The sequence below is a fragment of the Pristiophorus japonicus genome, chromosome 10, assembly GCF_044704955.1.
Source record: "Pristiophorus japonicus isolate sPriJap1 chromosome 10, sPriJap1.hap1, whole genome shotgun sequence".
NCBI classification, from domain to species: Eukaryota; Metazoa; Chordata; class Chondrichthyes; family Pristiophoridae; genus Pristiophorus; species Pristiophorus japonicus.
This window is the reverse complement of record NC_091986.1, coordinates 152,104,578-152,124,377: the sequence shown is the minus strand read 5'-3', so window position 1 is coordinate 152,124,377 and position 19,800 is coordinate 152,104,578. Positions and strand designations below refer to the sequence as shown.

The following is a 19,800-nucleotide window of genomic DNA, read 5'->3' as shown; positions in this document are numbered from 1 at the left end:
TTCCTGGGCTTCTGATTTGTGCCAATCTTCTCTACTCCCTCCTGCTGTGCTGCTCACAGAAAGAGGGATTCAGGGAATTGCTGGGAAATAGTGGTATTCCAGCATACCTTGTATTCTGAAACTGGTTTCTTTTCATTATAGGGATTAGCCCAGTTTTGGTGTGTGGAGAAGATTGGGATAGTCCTGCCTCTCACCCATATTCTGTGAATCTCTCTCACTGAAGAGCTAGGAATGATAGTGTATCTCGACAGGCTGGGAGAGGTACTCAGAGACACAGCAATAAAACAGGATATTCTATTCTGAATAAACCTGATTATGTGTGAAATATGGGTGTTTTGTTATTCCAAGTAGAGAGCTTGAAATATGAGAACTACAGGTTCAGCTATCCCTCTCCTTTCTTTGGTTTGTTTCAACCCTCAATACTCATTCGAATCTCTGATCTGTGTTATCTTTCTCAGTCAATGGAACACTTTGTGCACACCAGGATTGATTTGATGAGAATGACCAGGAGATCCAAGAGCTAATAGATCGCAAGTGCAGTGCATTTTTGAGCCTTAAACAACAACCCAACTCGGGAGCAGCAAAGAAGCATTGCAGGCTTAAGGCTGAGGTCCAACAAAAAACCCAGGACCTAAAAAACAGGTGGTGGATGGAGAAAGCACAGGAGATACAGCAGCTGGCCGACAGCCATGATGTGCGAGGATTCTTCACCACAGTCAAGGCCACCTACGGCCCAAACACCCAAGGCCCACCCCACTGCTGGTCTAGAACGGGGAAACACTCATCAAGGACACCGAGGCAGTCAGGGCCCGCTGGAAGGAGCATCTCAAAGATCTCCTCAATCGAGAATCTGCCTTTGACTCGAGTGTTCTCGACTCCATCCCGCAGCATGCGACCCGCCATCACATCCGTAAGACCCCAGCACTGCACGAGGTACAAAAAGCCATAGACAGCTTAAGAACAACTAGGCTACGGGAGCGAATGAAATCCCTGCTGAGGCACTGAAGTATGGTGGAGAGGCACTGTTGGCGCGAATACATGACCTCATCTCTCTCATCTGGAGGGAGGAGAGCATGCCGGGAGATCTCCGAGATGCAGTGATCGTGACCATCTTTAAAAAAGGGGACAAGTCCAACTGCGGCAACTACAGGGGAATCTCCCTGCTATCAGCCACTGGGAAAGTTGTCGCTAGAGTCCTCCTCAACCGTCTTCTCCCTGTGCCCGAGGAGCTCCTCCCAGAGTCGCAGTGCAGATTTCATCCCTTATGGGGCACAACAGACATGATTTTTGCAGCGCAACAGCTGCAGGAAAAATGCATGGAGCAGCGCCAGCCCTTATACATGGCCTTCTTCGACCTTACAAAGGTCTTTGACACTGTCAACCACGAGGGTCTATGGAGCGTCCTCCTCCATTTCGGATGCCCCAAAAGGTTTGTCACCATCCTCCACCTGCTCCACGACGACATGCAGGCCGTGATCCTAACCAACGGATCCATCACAGACCCAATCCAAGTCTGGACCGGGGTCAAACAGGGCTGCATCATTGCCCCAACCCTCTTATCAGTCTTCCTCGCTGCCGTGCTTCACCTCACAATCAACAAGCTGGAGTGGAACTAAACTACAGAACCAGTGGGAAGCTGCTCAACCGTCGCCGTCCCCAGGCCAGATCCAAGACCACTCCAACCTCTGTCGTCGAGCTACAGTACGCGGATGACGCCTGTGTCTGTGCACATACAGAGGCTGAACTCCAGGACATAGTCGACGTATTTATTAAGGCGTACGAAAGCATAGGCCGTACGCTAAACGTCCATAAGACAAAGGTCCTCCATCAGCCTGTCCTCGCTGCACAGCACTGCCCCCCAATCATCAAGATCCACGGCATGGCCCTGGACAATGTGGATCATTTCCCATACCTTGAGAGCCTCTTATCAACAAGAGCAGACATTGACGACGAGATTCAACACTGCCTCCAGTGCGCCAGTGCAGCCTTCGGCCGCCTGAGAAAAAGAGTGTTTGAAGACCAGGCCCTCAAAACTGCCACTAAGCTCATGGTCTACAGGGCTGTAGTAATACCCGGCCTCCTGTATGGCTCAGAGACATGGACCATGTACAGTAGACACCTCAAGTCACTGGAGAGATACCACCAACAATGTCTCCGCAAGATCCTACAAATCCCTGGGAGGACAGAAGCACCAACATTAGTGTCCTCGACCAGGCCAACATCCCTAGCATTGAAGCACTGAACACACTTGATCAGCTCCACTGGCCAGGCCACATTGTCCGCATGCCAGACACGAGACTCCCAAAGCAAGCGCTCTACTCGGAACTCCTTCATGGCAAACGAGCCAAAGGTGGGCAGAGAAAACGTTACAAGGACACCCTCAAAGCCTCCCTGATAAAATGCAACATCCCCACTGACACCTGGGAGTCCCTGTCCAAAGACCGCCCTAAGTGGAGGAAGTGCATCCGGGAGGGCGCTGAGCTCCTCGAGTATCGTCGCCGAGAGCATGCAGAAATCAAGCGCAGGCGGCAGAAAGAGCGTGCGGCAAACCTGTCCCACCCACCTTCCCTCAACGACTATCTGTCCTACCTGTGACAGGGATTGTGGTTCTCGTATTGGACTGTTCAGCCACCTAAGGACTCATATTGAGTGTGGGAACAAGTCTTCCTCGATTCCGAGGGACTGCCTATGATGATGACCTCCTACATACACGCTAAGGCAAAGTCGCAGCAAATCATGCCAGACAGTGACCAAATGTAAGCTTATCTGACAGAAGAATGGTTTCAAGGTTGAATCAATCAATTATTGAAGTTATTATACATCATTTAAAAGTTACAATGGTTTAGTCAACAGATTCTTTGTGCTGGATATTAAAGGAGAATTCATTACTCATGCATACCGACTAAATAAAGCGCAGTGACACGTTCACAAGAGCGTTGTTTTTTACCTTCCCAGATCCTTTCCTCAACTCGCGAAGCTAATTAACCATAAAACAAAAGCAAAATGCTGCAGATGCTGGAAATCCGAATTAAAAACAGAAAATGCTGGAAATACTCAGCAGGTAAGGCAGCATCTGTGGAGCGAGAAACAGAGCTATCATTTCAAGTCGATGACCTTTCATCAGAACTCTAGAAAACATTACTACTGACTAGTTAACCTTGCTGGGCAACCATTCCATGTATGCTCTTTGGTACTTTATTCGAGTGGCCATTCTTCATGTGTGTGCCCAGGCAGTGGGTGCCAGCAGACTTTTCAACCATAGGAGCAAGAGACCTAGGTCTTGACATCCACATGCATGTACCTTCCAGCAGGAGCATTGAATCACAATCCAAAGCGGGAATCCTGATGCCTCTGTTTTGTCTCTCTTCTTACCCCAGAGCCGCTGAGGCCACTGGCACTGCCTCCACCATTGTCCTGGTAAAGATCAGCTAGCTTAGCCCAAAACAGGGATGAAACCTGGAGCCTTGCTGGTCTGTATGGCTTAGAGAGTCACATAGGGTGGATTATGAACCATCGGCGGAGCACAGTTGTAGTGTTTTCTCGAGATTTCACACAAGTTACAGGGAGGATAAAAGGAAGCTCCTATGGAAGTGACATAAACAGCACACATACCAGGAAGCTGAGATGAACTTGTCCTAAAACGTACCCATGTAACTGTCTCTGTGAGAGTAAATGGCAAAATTTCTTCTTGTCTGCTCTTCATTAAACTCAATACAGATTAAACTATTCATAATTTAAAAATTGTTCTGCTTATGATATTTTTGTAAACTTTACTTTGATAAGGAATTTTTTGTTAACCTTTATGTTTCGAATATGCCTTTTAAATGCTGTATGTAATTTCTGATACAGTTTAAATTTTATTAATCCTTTAACATTTTTTTTTGCTTCTGTGAAACAGATGTGTGTTATTCATATTTTCTTTCCCAAAATAGTGCCGTACAAAAATGGAATTGTGATAGATAATAAAAATGCTGAGCAGAACTCATGGACTAAGTCCCCTTAAAGGAGTTAGCGAGTCCAGAACTTCCAGTTATTTTTCAGTATAGAGTAAAAAATACATAAAATAACAGTAGCCTGCTCAGTTTGCAGGGATAGGTCAGCACTCTTTCATAGTGCTCAACAAAAATATATTCCAGTGAAAAAGAAGGGCAATAAGAGAAGGGATAACCAGCCGTGGATAACCAAGGAAATAAAGGAGAGTATCAAATTAAAAACCAATGCATATAAGGTGGCCAAGGTTAGTGGGAAAATAGAAGATTGGGAAAATTTTAAACGACAGCAAAGAATGACTAAGAAAGCAATAAAGAAAGGAAAGATAGATTACGAAGGTAAACTTGCGCAAAACATAAAAACGGATAGTAAAAGCTTTTACAGATATATAAAACGGATAGAGTGATTAAAGTAAATGTTGGTCCCTAAGAAGATGAGAAGGGGGATTTAATAATAGGAAATGTGGAAATGGTTTGAGACCTTAAACAATTATTTTGCTTCGGTCTTCACAGTGGAAGACACAAAAACCATGCCAAAAATTGGTCATAGGAATGTGGGAAGGGAGGACCTTGAGACAATCACTATCACTTGGGGGGGTAGTGCTGGACAGGCTAATGGGACTCAAGGTAGACAAGTCCCCTGGTTCTGATGAAATGCATCCCAGGGTATTAAAAGAGATGGCGGAAGTTATAGCAGATGCATTCGTTATAATCTACCAAAATTCTCTGGACTCTGGGGAGGTACCAGCGGATTGGAAAGCAGCTAATGTAATGCCTCTGTTTAAAAAAGGGAGCAGACAAAAGGCAGGTAACTATAGGCCGGTTAGTTTAACATCTGTAGTGGGGAAAATGCTTGAAACTATCATTAAGGAAGAAATAGTGGGACATCTAGATAGGAATAGTGCAATCAAGCAGAGGCAGCATGGATTCATGAAGGGGAAATCATGCTTAACTAATTTTCTGGAATTCTTTGAGGATATAACGAGCATGGTGGATAGAGGTGTACCGATGGATGTGGTGTATTTAGATTTTCAAAAGGCATTCGATAAGGTGCCACACAAAAGGTTACTGCAGAAGATAAAGATACGCGGAGTCAGAGGAAATGTATTAGCATGGATAGAGAATTGGCTGGCGAACAGAAAGCAGAGAGTCGGGATAAATGGGTCCTTTTCGGGTTGGAAATCGGTGGTTAGTGGTGTGCCACAGGGATCGGTGGTGGGACCACAACTGTTTACAATATACATAGATGATCTGGAAGAGGGGACAGAGTGTAGTGTAACAAAATTTGCAGATGACACTAAGATTAGTGGGAAAGCGGGTTGTGTAGAGGACACAGAGAGGCTGCAAAGAGATTTAGATAGGTTAAGCGAATGGGCTAAGGTTTGGCAGATGGAATACAATGTCGGAAAGTGTGAGGTCATCCACCTTGGGGAAAAAAAACAGTAAAAGGGAATATTATTTGAATGGGGAGAAATTACAACATGCTGCGGTGCAGAGGGACCTGGGGGCCCTTGTGCATGAATCCCAAAAAGTTAGTTTGCAGGTGCAGCAGGTAATCAGGAAGGCGAATGGAATGTTGGCCTTCATTGCGAGAGGGATGGAGTACAAAAGCAGGGAGGTCCTTCTGCAACTGTAAAGGGTATTGGTGAGGCCGCACCTGGAGTACTGCGTGCAGTTTTGGTCACCTTACTTAAGGAAGGATATACTAGCTTTGGAGGGGGTACAGAGACGATTCACTCGGCTGATTCCGGAGATGAGGGGGTTACCTTATGATGATAGATTGAGTAGACTGGGTCTTTACTCGTTGGAGTTCAGAAGGATGAGGGGTGATCTTATAGAAACATTTAAAATAATGAAAAGGATAGACAAGATAGAGGCAGAGAGGTTGTTTCCACTGGTCGGGGAGACTAGAACTAGGGGGCACAGCCTCAAAATACGGGGGAGCCAATTTAAAACCGAGTTGAGAAGGAATTTCTTCTCCCAGAGGGTTGTGAATCTGTGGAATTCTCTGCCCAAGGAAGCAGTTGAGGCTAGCTCATTGAATGTATTCAAGTCACAGATAGATAGATTTTTAACCAATAAGGTAATTAAGGGTTACGGGAAGCGGGCGGGTAAGTGGAGCTGAGTCCACGGCCAGATCAGTCATGATCTTGTTAAATGGCGGAGCAGGCTCGAGGGGCTAGATGGCCTACTCCTGTTCCTAATTCTTATGTTCTTATGTTCTTATGTTCACTTAGTATATTAAGTGAAGAACAGACACGCCTTTAATTCAGATAAGCTATAGAAACGAAGAATGTTATGGTTAGGGCTTGTCAGCCACATGGCAAAAGCCAGACTCTCTCACCAGACACTTCCATTTTAATTAAATAACAAGCAAAAGTGAGTGTGATTCTGAGAAAACATGGAAAGAAGCTGATTGACCATGGAGGAAGCTCAGCAATTGGCAAAACGCAAAGTCATAACTAAATTTAATGTGGGTAAGCAGAGGTGTTAAAACACTCTATGTTATTTCATTGGCTGTCAAGTGCTTTGAGAAGTCTGGTGGTTGTGAAAGGCGCTATATAAATGTAAGTCTTTCTTTCTTTAGAGACTTGATTACACAAATCCAGGCTGACACTCCAGTACAGTATTGAGGGAGTGCTGCACAGTTGAAGTTGCCGTCTTTCAGATGCGACATTAAACCGAGGCCCCATCTTCTCTCTCAGGAAGATGTACAAGATCCCATGTCACTATTTCGCAGAAGAGCAGGGAAGTTATCCCTGTTGTCCTGGCCAATATTTATCCCTCAATCAACATCTCTAAAAAAAAACCAGATTATCTGTGCATTATCGCCTTGCTATTTGTGGGAGCTTGCTATGCGCAAATAGGCTGCTGCGTTTCCTACAACAGTGACTACCGTTCAAAAAAAACTTAATTGGCTGTAAATTGCTTTGGGACATCCTGAGGTTGTGAAAGGCGCTATATAAATGCAAGTTTTTCTTTTCTTTTAACTTTGCTGATGAGAGGTGGCCATCTGCTATACAAAGAAAATTATGTTATAAGGATAAGTGATTGACAGGAGGCCATAAAAATAACTCTTCCAATGTATTGTTTCATTTACAGATCTGCATCTCATTTCAAGCTGAAAAAACGTGTGAAAGTGTGTGAGGTGTGGATGGCGTCCTGCATGGATGAAGTGTGTGAAGGAAGCACGAGCCCAGAGCGATCCTTTGTGATGGGCTGGCCCACAACAAATTGTGTGGCTACTTTCAGGTAGGGATATAGCTCTAGGATCCAAGCTGATAGAATCAGAACAATGGCAATCAGCTCAATGGGAACTCTTTAATTTGGTTAAAAATAATGAGCAATTTTATCTCGTGTAACTCAGTACTTAATACTTGAGGTCATGGTAAGTGTGCCAGTGATGTAAACTAGGCCACCTCCAGGTAGTATTTTAATTGAAGCTATCATAAGTACAATCTAAATGTGGAATTATTCAACATATCAATCAACCGACTTCAAATTAATAATCAGACATCACGAGCAGAGCAAGTTTTAAAAGGGGCGAGTGTACAGGCCAGTTTAGGATGTTATATTCCAACAACAGAAAGCAAACCGGGATCCATATGTGTTCAATGACGTGCATCAAACCTCAAGATTTACACCATGCTTATTCACATTGGACAGAGCCAAGGATCAATGTAAACTTATCCTTGAAAGATTGCTTTATATCATACTGTCAGTTTGTCTGCTAAGCTCACTGTAGAATTGCCAGTAATTAATCTAAAAAGTTCTAAAGCGAGCAAAGCAAAAATGCATAAAATCCTTTTCTGTCTATATTTAATTCAAGCAAATAGACCGTATTCCAAGAAACCTTTACAGAGCACTAGATTTCTACTAGACAGTAATGTGACATCTCGTGTTAAACTACAGGATCTAGGAGTGTCTTTCTTTGTGGAGAGTTTTCTACATTAACAAGACTCTTTTTGAAATGTAATTGATTATTTTTTGTTGCAGCTCTACAGAACAGAAGGAGAAATGGCTCTCATATCTCCAAAGGTACAAAACCCCACAGCATTTTTATTACTTGTGTGATTTCAGCAATGTGATATAACTAATGCATGAAAATAAAATCAAATTGTTTACAGGAAAGCTAGTGAATTAATTTAACGCTGTAGCCCCTGGGTTCTGCTCACTGTATGGTTGGGGCGATGTGTCGAGTGGTGGTCACCTGGAAGGTGCCATGGGAAGCCATGGCATCTTTCTTGAGGAAGCACAATCAAATCAGAAGGCAATCAACCCACATTGCAACTGGCTCAGAGTCCATGAGTCGCCATGATAAAGCAGTGGGATGCAGAGGAACTTGGAGGAAGAGGAAGTTTGAAAATAAATTGAAATATATATATATGTAGCATCCCTGTGTTTTTTAAAAACTTTTTTATCTGTTTGATGTAATTACTGTTATGCTCATAATAAAGGATGAAACTGAGTACTGTGTACAATGAGCAAGTGTGACCTTAGCTCCTTTAATAAGACTCCAGAGTGCAGGTACCTCGTGGGTGGCCTGCTTATATACCGTGCTCTCAAGGGATGCTGGGATCCTTTGGGACTCCAACAGGTAGGCCCTCTGGTGGTAGTGTAATACAGGTTACAAGGGGTTAAATACATAACATCACTCCACCGTGAAGTCAACAGTACGCTTATTTACAAGGTGAGACGATCTGGGGCTTTTCGCTCCCTTGTCAATTGTCTCGGTACAAATGCGGGTGTGGGTGAGTTGGTCAGTTCTTCACTGGGCTGTTGGGCAGCCGGCCTTGCCGGGCTGCTGGGGATGGTGAGTTCGGCTTCATGGTCAACCATGATGTCAGTCGCCACTTGTATGTATATTGGAGGGTCGAAGTTGGTGGTGTCTTCTTTGGGTTGTTCATAGCTGTTGGTGAACTGCAATTTGATTTGGTCCAAATGTTTTCTGCGATTGTCCATTGGCCAATTTGACCTGAAACACCCTACTTCCCTCTTTGGCTGTGACCGCGCCAGCGAGCCATTTGGGACCATGTCCATAATTGAGCACAAACACCGGATCATTGATCTCAATATCACGTGATAAATTTGTGCAGTCATGGTACATTATTGTTGATGCCACCTGCCCTCCACGTGATCATGGAGATCAGGGTGGACTAGAGAGAGCCTTGTTTTTAGTGCTCTTTTCATGAGCAGCTCGGCTGGGGGAACCCCGGTGAGTGAGTGGGATCTGGTGCGGTAACTGAGCAGCACTCGGGACAGCTGGGTCTGCAGGGAGCCTTCCAACACATGTTTCAAGCTTTGCTTGATGGTCTGAACTGCCTGTTCTGCCTGGCCGTTGGATGCAGGCTTGAACGGGGACGATGTGACGTGTTTGATCCCATTGTGGGTCATGAATTCCTTGAGCTCAGCACTGGTGAAGCATAGCCCATTGTCGCTGACTAGGACATCAGGTAAGCCGAGTGTGGCAAACATGGCTCGTAGGCTTTCAATAGTGGCTGTGGACATGCTTACAAATATTATCGCGCATTCAATCCATTTTGATTAAGCGTCCACGACAACCAGAAACATTTTGCCTAGAAATGGGCCCGTATAGTCCATGTGGATCCTCGACCACGGTTTGGAGGGCCATGACCACAAACTTAACGGTGCCTCTCTGGGTGCATTGCTCAGCTGAGAGCAAGTGTTGCACTGGCGCACACATGACTCTAAATCTGAGTCGATGCCAGGCCACCAACATGGGATCTGGCTATGGCTTTCATCATTACAATGCTTGGGTGGGTGCTGTGCGGTTCACATATGAACGTATCTCTGCCTTTCTTGGGCAAGACCACGCGACTGCCCACAACAGACAGTCCGCCTGCAGGGACATTTCGTCTTTGCGCCTATGGAACGGCTTAATTGCCTCCTGCATCTCCGCTGGGACACTGGACCAGCTCCCATGGAAGACACAGTTTTTTACCAAGAACAGTAAAGGATCCTGGCTGGTCCAGGTCCTGATCTGGTGGGCCGTAACGGCAGACTTTTCATTCTTGAATGCCTCCATGACCATGAGCAAGTCCACTGGCTGTGCCATTTCCACCCCGGTGGTGGGCAATGGCAGCCGACTGAGAGCACCTGCGCAGTTCTCTGTGCCCGGTCTGTGGTGAATTACATAGTTGGATGCCGACAGTGTGAGCGCCCATCTTTGGATGCGACAAAAGCATTGGTGTTAATCCCTTTGCTCTCAGAGACCAGCGATATGAGTAGCTTGTGGCCAGTTTCAAACTCAAACTTGAGGCCAAATAAGTACTGGTGCATTTTTTTTACCCTGTAAACGCACGCCGGAGCCTCTTTTTCAATCATGCTGTAGGCCCTTTCGGCCTTGGACAAACTCCTAGACGCATAAGCGACCGGTTGCAAGATCCCAGATTCGTTAGCCTGTTGTAACACACACACACGACCCCGTATGACGACGCATTGCAAGTGAGCACCAATCTTTTACAAGGGTTATACAGGATAAGCAGTTTGTTTGAACACAACAGATTTCTGGCTTTCTTAAAGGCAGCCTCTTGTGGATTCCCCCATACCCAGTTGTCTCCCTTGCGCAGTAGCGCATGTAGGGGTTCTAGCAGGGTGCTTAACCCAGGTAGGAAATTACCGAAATAGTTAAGGAGTCCCAGGAACGATCACAGCTCCGTCACATTCTGTGATTTCGGCGCGTTCTTGATGGCCTCCGTCTTGGCGTCGGTGGGTCTGATGCTGTCTGCCGCGATTCTTCTTCCCAAGAACTCGACCTCCTGCGTTTCAACCTGAGTCCCAAGCGATCCAACTGACTAAGAACCTCTTCCAGATTCTTCAAGTGCTCCATGGTGTCCTGACCAGTATGTCATCCTGGAAAACCACGGTGCGAGGAACCGACATTAGCAGGCTCTCCATGCTCCATTGGAAGATTGCCGCGGCCGACCGAATCCCGAACGGGCACCGGTTATAGATGAATAGACCTTTGTGTGTGTTGATGCAGGTGAGGCCTTTCGAAGACTCCTCCAGCTCCTGCATCATGTGGGCCGAAGTTAGGTCCAGCTTGGTGAATGTCTTCCCTCCAGCCAGGGTTGCGAATAGGTCATCTGCCTTGGGTAGCAGGTGCTGTCCTGTAGCGAAAATCGGTTAATCATTACTTTATAATCCCCACAAATTCTAACCGTGCCGTCCTCTTTAAGTACCGGGACAATCGGACTAGCCTACTCGGTGAATTCCACCGGCGCGATGATGCCTTCTCGCTGCAGCCTGTCCAGCTCAATTTCCAATTTCTCATGCATCATGTACGGTACTGCCCGTGCCTTGTGGTGGATGGGTCGCGTACTGGAAACCAAATGGATCTGCACTTTCGCCCCCGAGAAGCTTCCAATGCCTGGCTCGAACAATGATGGGAACTTGCTCAGAACCTGGGCACATGAGGCATCATCGACGGACGAGAGTGCTCGGATGTCATTCCAGTTCCAGCGGATTTTTTCCAGCCAGCTTCTGCCAAACAACGTGGGGCCATCCCCTGGTACAATCCACAGCGGGAGTTCGTGTCCTGCTCCATCATAGGAGACTTTGACTTCTGCACTGCCAATTACAGGGATTAGTTCTTTGGTGTAAGTCCTTAGTTTGGTGTGAATGGGGCTGAGCTTGGGCCTGTGTGCCTTTTTGCCTCACAGCCTGTCGAAGGCCTTTTTTCTCATTATGGACTGATTTGCCCCCGTGTCCAGTTTCATAGATACTGGAATACCGTTCAGTTCCAGTTTCAACATTATTGGTGGACATTTCGTAGTGAATGTGTGTACCCCGTACACTTCTGCCTCCTCGGTACAAGTCTCCAATTCAGCCTGATCCACGGTGGATCGATCTTCCTCTGCAAGGTGGTGATTTGCAGGGTTTGCAGCTCGCCTGCACATTCGCTGGAGATGTCCCATTGTTCTGCAGCCGTTGCATGCATTGTGCTTGAAGCGGCATTGAGGGGGCCGATGATCACCTCCACAACGCCAACAAGGTGTTAACTGCCTCGCATTAACAACTGATGGCGGACATTGGGTCATCTGAGGTCGGGAGCAGCAGCTGGCGTGTACGTTCTGCCATCTATATTTCTGCTCGAAGCCAACGTTACTTTATGCACAGTACTGGCCAAAACTTCTTTATTCTGCAAAATCTGTTTGGTATTGTCGCTGGTGGGCTATCGTTATGGCTTTACTTAGGTTCAGAGTTTCTACAGTCAACAGTTTGCGAAGGATTGTCTCATGGCCAATGCCCAGTACAAAAAGGTCTCTCAGCATTTGTTCTAGGAATCCCTCGAACTCACAATGTCCTGCGAGGCGCCTTAGTTCGGCGACATAGCTCGCCACTTCCTGACCCTCCGATTGTTGACACGTGTAGAACCGATATCTCGCCATCAAAGCGCTTTCCTTAGGTTTTAGATGCTCCTGGACCAGCGTACACAATTCTTCATAGGATTTCTCTTTGGTTTTGCCGGAGCTAGGAGGTTCTTCATGAGGCCATAGGTTGTTGCCTTACAGACAGGAGGATCGCACTTCATTTGGTAGCGTTCTCGTTCCCTTCCAGCTCGTTGGCCACAAAGTATTGATTGAGTCTCTCCACGAAGGCCTCCCAATCGTCCCTTTCTGAGAACTTCTCCAGGGTACAAACTGTTCTTTGCATTTTCGCGCGGTTGTTCGTTACCTCGTCGCCAATTGCTATGCTCATAATAAAGGATGAAACTGAGTACTGTGTACAATGAGCAAGTGTGACCTTAGCTCCTTTAATAAGACTCCAGAGTGCAGGTATCTCATGGGTGGCCTGCTTATATACCATGCTCCCAAGGGATGCTGGGATCCCTTGTGGACTCCAACAGGTAGACCCTCTGGCGGTAGTGTAATACAGGTTACAAGGGGTTAAATACATAACAGTTACTATGGCCCTGATATTAATGTTGAGGTGGGGAGGGTGCGGGGATCTTAATGGCAGTGCCTCATTTAAATAACCTGCTGCAGATTCCCAGCCGTCAGCCCACCAGCCTAGCCAATAGGCGTGAGTGCAATCAAGCCACAGGAGGCCACAGCCGGGGACCCGTGGGGATGTTCCCCACCAGTTAGTGGGGATGGGGAGGGGGGGGGGGCGAGCTCATGGTCACAATCCGGAGGGGAGGGAGTGTTTCCGAGATCGGGGCCGCGATCGAGAGGAAGGGGAAGGCTAACCGGTTGGTGCCATGATTATGCGGGTGTGCGTTTCAGAAATCGGGGCCACGATCAGGAGTGGGTTGGGACTCTCAGGGCCACGATCAGAGGATGGGGAGTGCATCTTTCTACAATTAGGGTGCAGGGAGGGGGAGAGCGGAGGGGTTAGCAAGGGAGGCCCAAGCACTCCTGCTTTTCTTAGTACAAAAGTAAACCTGAAAAATAAATGTACAACCTACCTTCTGGGCCTCCTCTGGCCCAGGATTCGGCACCCGACAGGTTTGGCCTGATGGGGAAGCTGACACTGCTCCCACTTTCCCTGCTCAGGCCTCAGGTTGATATTGCAGATCAGAACCTGATGATATTATTGGACTCGATCTTCATTTTTAAAACAGGACCCTGCTCCCTTCTTCCAGGTGTCCTGCTCGCCTGCTCAAAGGAGCAGGTTAATATGGAGACTTGGCGGGGAGGAAGAAGGATCGGTGGGAGTAAGTAACTCCCGTTATTTTAACTTCCCCTTGCCCAGTTTCTGCCAGGTGGGGGCAGTTAAAATTGGGCCTAACTGTCACGTTAAAAGTATTGAAACATTATTATAGAGGCTGATTTATCATGACAATACTGGACCCACGCAGAGGTAGTTGGATATGGCAGCGAATGATAAGATGAGCTATTTATATGCTAAAATTATATTTGTAATTTATTTTCAATATTTTAATAAACATTCCTGAAATAAAGATATATCATGGAGTCCTACAGCTTTAACAATGCCGCACAGCTGCAAAATGCATTACGGTCAAATGAGTTTAAATTAATTTTATAAAATATTGCAGCTGTTTTAACTCAATTACCTGTGTAAAACAATTCAAATGTTAAATAGGATTGCTGCATTATCTCATTACCACATTCTTCTCTCCCTCCCCATGCCCAATACTTTCAGCTGCATTAAAAAAGAGAAAGAAAAAGAACATCCTAAAAGCATTCCTTTGAAGATCATTACCAGGAACATTGGAAGCTGTGTATATGTAAGTACCATGATCCCACAATAGAATCCATCCAGAGTCTTAACATACTTGGCTTCGAGGAAATTAACACAATAGTAAGAAAGGACATGAGCTTGGATGATGTGGAATCTGTATGGGTAGATCTATGGAATACAAAAGGGCAGAAAACGCAAGTGGGAGTTGTGTACAGACCACCAAACAGTAATAGTGAGGTTGGGGACAGCATCAAACAAGAAATTAGGGACGCGTGCAATAAAGGTACAGCAGTTATCATGGGCGACTTTAATCTACGTATAGATTGGGCTAACCGAGCTGGTATCAATGCAGTGGAGGAGGATTTCTTGGATTGTATTAGGGATGGCTTTCTAGACCAATATGTCGAGGAACCAACTAGAGAACTGGCCATCCTAGACTGCGTGATGTGTAATGAGAGAGGACTAATTAGCAACCTTGCTGTGTGAGGCCCCCTGGGGAAGAGTGACCATAAAGTGGTAGAATTCTTCATTAAGATGGAGAGTGACACTGTTAATTCAGAGACTAGGATCCTGAACTTAAGGAAAGGTAACTTTGATGGTATAAGACATGAATTGGCTAGGATAGACTGGCAAATGATACTTAAAGGATTGACAGTGGATAGGCAATGGCAGACATTTATAGATCACATGGATGAACTTCAACAATTGTACATCCCTGTCTGGAGTAAAAATAAAACGGGGAAGGTAGCTCACCGGGGCTAACAAGGGAATTTAAGGATAGTGTTAAATCCAAGGAAGAGGCATATAAATTGGCCAGAAAAAGCAGCATACCTGAGGATTGGGAGAAATTTAGAATTCAACAGAGGAGGACAAAGGGTTTAATTAGGAAGGGGAAAATAGAGTAAGCTTGCAGGGAACATCAAAACTGACTGCAAAAGCTTCTATAGATATGTGAAGAGAAAAAGATTAGTGAAGACCAACGTAGGTCCTTTGCAGTCAGAATCAGGTGAATTTATAATGGGGAACAAAGAAATGGCAGACCAATTAAACAAATACTTTGGATCTGTCTTCACTAAGGAAGACACAAATAACCTTCCGGAAATACTAGGGGTTTGAGGGTCTAGCGAAAAGGAGGAACTGAAGGAAATCCTTATTAGTCAGGAAATTGTGTTTGGGAAATTGATGGGATTGAAGGCCGATAAATCCTCAGGGCCTGATAGGCTGCATCTCAGAGTACTTAAGGAAGTGGCCCTGAAAATAGTGGATGCATTGGTGATCATTTTCCAACGTTCTATTGACTCTGGATCAGTTCCTATGGACTGGAGGGTAGCTCATGTAATACCACTTTTTAAAAAAGGAGGGAGAGAGAAAACAGGGAATTATAGACCAGTTAGCCTGACATCGGTGGTGGGGAAAATGTTGGAATCAGTTATTAAAGATGAAATAGCAGCGCATTTGGAAAGCAATGACAGGATCGGTCCAAGTCAGCATGGATTTATGAAAGGGAAATTATGCTTGACAAATCTTTTAGAGTTTTTTGAGGATGTAACTAGTAGAGTGGACAAGGGAGAACCAGTGGATGTGGTGTATTTGAACTTTCAAAAGGCTTTTGACAAAATCCCACACAAGAGATTAGTGTGCAAAATTAAAGCACATGATATTGGGGGTAATGTACTGACATGGATAGAGAACTGGTTGGCAGACAGGAAACAGAGAGTCGGAATAAACGGGTCCTTTTCAGAATGGCAGGCAGTGACTAGTGGGGTGCCGCAGGGCTCAGTGCTGGGACCCCAGCTATTTACAATATACATCAATGATTTAGATGAAGGAATTGAGTGTAATATCTCCAAGTTTGCAGATGACACTAAGCTGGGTGGCGGTGTGAGCTGTGAGGAGGATGCTAAGAGGCTGCAGGGCAACTTGGACAGGTTAGGTGAGTGGGCAAATGCATGGCAGATGCAGTATAATGTGGATAAATGTGAGGTTATCCACTTTGGTGGCAAAAACATGAAGACAGAATATTATCTGAATGGTGACAGATTAGGAAAAAGGGAGGTGCAATCAGACCTGGGTGTCATGGTACATCAGTCATTGAAGGTTGGCATGCAGGTACAGCAGGCGGTGAAGAAGGCAAATGGCATGTTGGCCTTCATAGCGAGGAGATTTGAGTATAAGAGCAGGGAGGTCTTACTGCACTTGTACAGAGCCTTGGTGAGGCCACACCTAGAATATTGTGTTCAGTTTTGGTCTTCTAATCTGAGGAAGGACATTCTTGCTATTGAGGGAGTATAGAGAAGGTTCACCAGACTGATTCCCGGGATGGCAGGACTGACATATGAGGAGAGACTGGATCAACTGGGCTTGTATTCACTGGAGTTTAGAAGAATGAGATGGGATCTCATAGAAACATATAAAATTCTGATGGGATTGGACAGGTTAGAGGCAGGAAGAATGTTCCTGTTGCCGGGGAGTTCTAGAACCAGGGGTCACGTCTAAGAATGAGTGGTAAGCCATTTAGGATCGAGATGAGGAGAAACTTCTTCACTCAGAGAGTGGTTATCCTGTGGAATTTTCTACTGCAGAAAGTTGTTGAGGCCAGTTCGTTAGATATATTCAAAAGGGAGTTAGATATAGCCCTTATGGCCAAAGGGATCAAGGGGTATGGAGAGAAAGCAGGAAAGGGGTACTGAGGTGAATGATCAGCCATGATCTTATTGAATGGCGGTGCAGGCTCGAAGGGCCGAATGGCCTGCTCCTGCACCTAATTTCTATGTTTCTATGTTTCACCAACTTCTCATGTCACCTTCCGTGCTTCCTGAATTAAACAAGTTATTCAGTCGTACATTGGCAAAATAAACCTATTTAAGATGTGTACAGCTTGGAATTCTCCTTTTATTGTACCATTCCATTATCTTAAATTCATTTGTGCAGTTTTCGAACATTAATTAACAGTGTTGAAGTTTTGAGTTCTTGACATAACAATTGGGCCAACTTTTTAAAATCAAAGATAGCAGGAGAAGCACACTTTTTTGGCTCGTTTCCAATGTCTTTTCTTATCATTGAAAAATCAACAATCGGAATTCCTGAAGGGAAAAGCTCACTTGTTGTTCAGTCTCATTCATGTCCGCCAACTTCAGTGCGGCACAGTAACAGGCTCTCACCTGAGCAATGTGCCTGCTCGTGACAGCTTTGTCCAGATACACCAGATGAAAAGATTGCAGTTCACTTGCTACCTATTGAATTTGCCAATCTGTCCTATGATTTAACAGTTGGAGTTAGCATATTGTCCTTAAAATGTCCTTATCACTGAGCAGAAGGTTTGTGAACAGCTGTTCTTGCCAAAAGCATAAAAAGGAGAAAAAGTAAAAGGAGCACTGACCTGACCCACATCCAGATATGTGTGAGCTTTTGGAACTAATTGATGTGAACTGTTTAAAGTTTTGAATTGGCATTTAGCATTTTACAGTTGGCTAAGTTATTTTATAATCCTATGTAAGCAAACGAGATTGTTTAAAGAGGGATGAGATGGGAGCAGATGATTTAATAACATTTCTTTATTAATATCTCAGGTTTAATCTCATCAAATTAATCGACATGATGTCCAAAAGTCAGCGTAACTCTTCTAAGAGTTAAAAATGTGCAACTACTCTAAGATCTGTAGAGGAAAATATCACATTGTCAAATTATTGTCTTTTATTTTCTGAAATTCTTAGACCAGTTTTATATGCGTACTGAATTGAGCATGCTTGATTTGTGCAATGTGCACAGTCCTGCTAAACCTTAAGCTTCCATATAAGTGCATCGTATTAGTCAAATGTTCTTTCATGTGTTTTGGCAAATGTTTCATTGCTAGCTGACATTTTTGAAGTGTACTCTGGTTTGGGAAGATGAGCAAAATCAATCCCGAGGGACAAATACTTTGATTTACTGGGTTTTGATCTTTTTGGTCGGCTTTTTACTTGCAGTTGCAACTCACAGTGCCACAGATTTCCTCTATGGGGAAGCTCAGAAAAGCAAGTTACAATGGGATGTTTTTCCTTCCTGCTCACTTACCAATACGACAGAGTCCATACACACAACATAACAAGCATAGAACAAAAGAAGGCCCATTACATTCATATTTACTCGAGTATCACAGTGAAGCAAGATATTGCATAATCAGGAGGCGAATGAAGATTGTCACATGAGAGAGATCAGAGCCCACCAGTTGGAATTAGAGTTCCATGTAACAGTTCAGAGTATACAGTAATCTAGATAGGGAGCCCAGAGATGCAGAATTTTTAACTATTACAGTGAATATTTAATCTTATTGGTTGAGCTGCTTTACAGAGCATTGTACATGGCACAAAGCGCAGGAATACAGCTCCACACATCATGTAAGGTATCTGCCTGCCGGGTACAGGCTTTATAATCGTTTTCTAGTTGTAAAAGAAAGCCATAAAAATGCCCCTTTCATTGGAGGGTTTCAGAGAATCATAGGATAGTACAGCACCATTCGGCCCATCGGGTCGGCATGCCTCTTTCAAAGAGCAATCCAGTTCGTCCCACTCCCCCACTCTTTCCCCAAATCCCTGCAATTTTTTTTCTTTAATTATTTATTCAATTCCCTTTTGAAGGCTACTATTGAATCTGTATCCAGCACCCTACCAGGCAGTGCATTCCAAATCCTAACCACTCGTTGCGTCAAAAAGTTTTTCCACATGTCGCCTCTGGTTCTTTTGCCAATCACCTTAAATTTGTGTCCTCTCGTTATCGACCCTCCAACCATTGGAAACAGTTTCATTATTTACTCTATCTAAACCCTTCATGGCTTTAAACACTTCTAAGTTGGGACTGTGCCTCTTCGACCAGTATCAGCTGGTAGCCCAACCCGGTCAAAAAAATCTCAGAGGTAACTTCTTTTTCATTTTTGTGGGGTTGCAGAATCAGACTGGGCTGCTGCTGCTCTGATTCCTTCCCCCTCCAGAGATTGGAGCACACCCACCTTTAGTTACCTGCCCTAGGGCACTTGGTCTCTGGCCAGTGGCCTGCCGGCCAGCTGCTTGTAAAATCGGGCCCTCAAAATGGACCGCATTGTACACCGGGACTACCGGCCGGCATTCTGCTGGTCAGTCGCCCGAAGTCCGCTCGGGAGGAAAATCCACCGCTATCTATCTAAAGAAGTCAGCAAAAAATATCTCTGATGTGAGACACAGACTGCAACAGCAAGGTCACAGAGGCCATTCTCTCATAGCTTTGCCAAGTTCATATTCAGAACCAAATACCCTCATAAGTCTGACTGAGGACTTAAAACACAATCTGTGTTATGTACAAAAATAGCTTGGTGAGAGTAAGGAGTTCACTGCCCTTTTATGGAGGCATCTATGTAGAGTTAAATTACATTTTTAATACATCTTTTTCACCCATCTCTTTCAGTCAAAGGTCTTGACAGTGAACAACACAGACACAGCAAATGATGTTGTTGCCATGACACTTCAGCAGTTTGACATCACAGTAAGTTGATAACAAATCACATCTATTTTTAGACTAGGTTTACTAAATTTAATATGTTTTCAACTTTATGGCCTAATTAATTTTTCAAGCTATTTATAGTTACCTTGCTCTTTGGAACCTTCCAAATCTGTAAGAAGTTTTCCAAAATCAC

At 44.9% G+C, this 19,800-nt stretch overlaps 1 protein-coding gene across 1 annotated transcript in view; it reads left to right on the top strand.

The window, feature by feature from the left end:
* The window catches only part of LOC139274829 (rho GTPase-activating protein 20-like), a 165,820-nt gene that overhangs the window by 62,128 nt on the left and 83,892 nt on the right, over positions 1 to 19,800 (top strand). The window contains exons 4-7 of the mRNA XM_070891528.1: positions 7,092 to 7,241; positions 7,986 to 8,027; positions 14,118 to 14,202; positions 19,572 to 19,649. Of these exons, the coding sequence (XP_070747629.1) occupies positions 7,092 to 7,241; positions 7,986 to 8,027; positions 14,118 to 14,202; positions 19,572 to 19,649 (355 nt within the window). The remainder of the gene's footprint in view (positions 1 to 7,091; positions 7,242 to 7,985; positions 8,028 to 14,117; positions 14,203 to 19,571; positions 19,650 to 19,800) is intronic.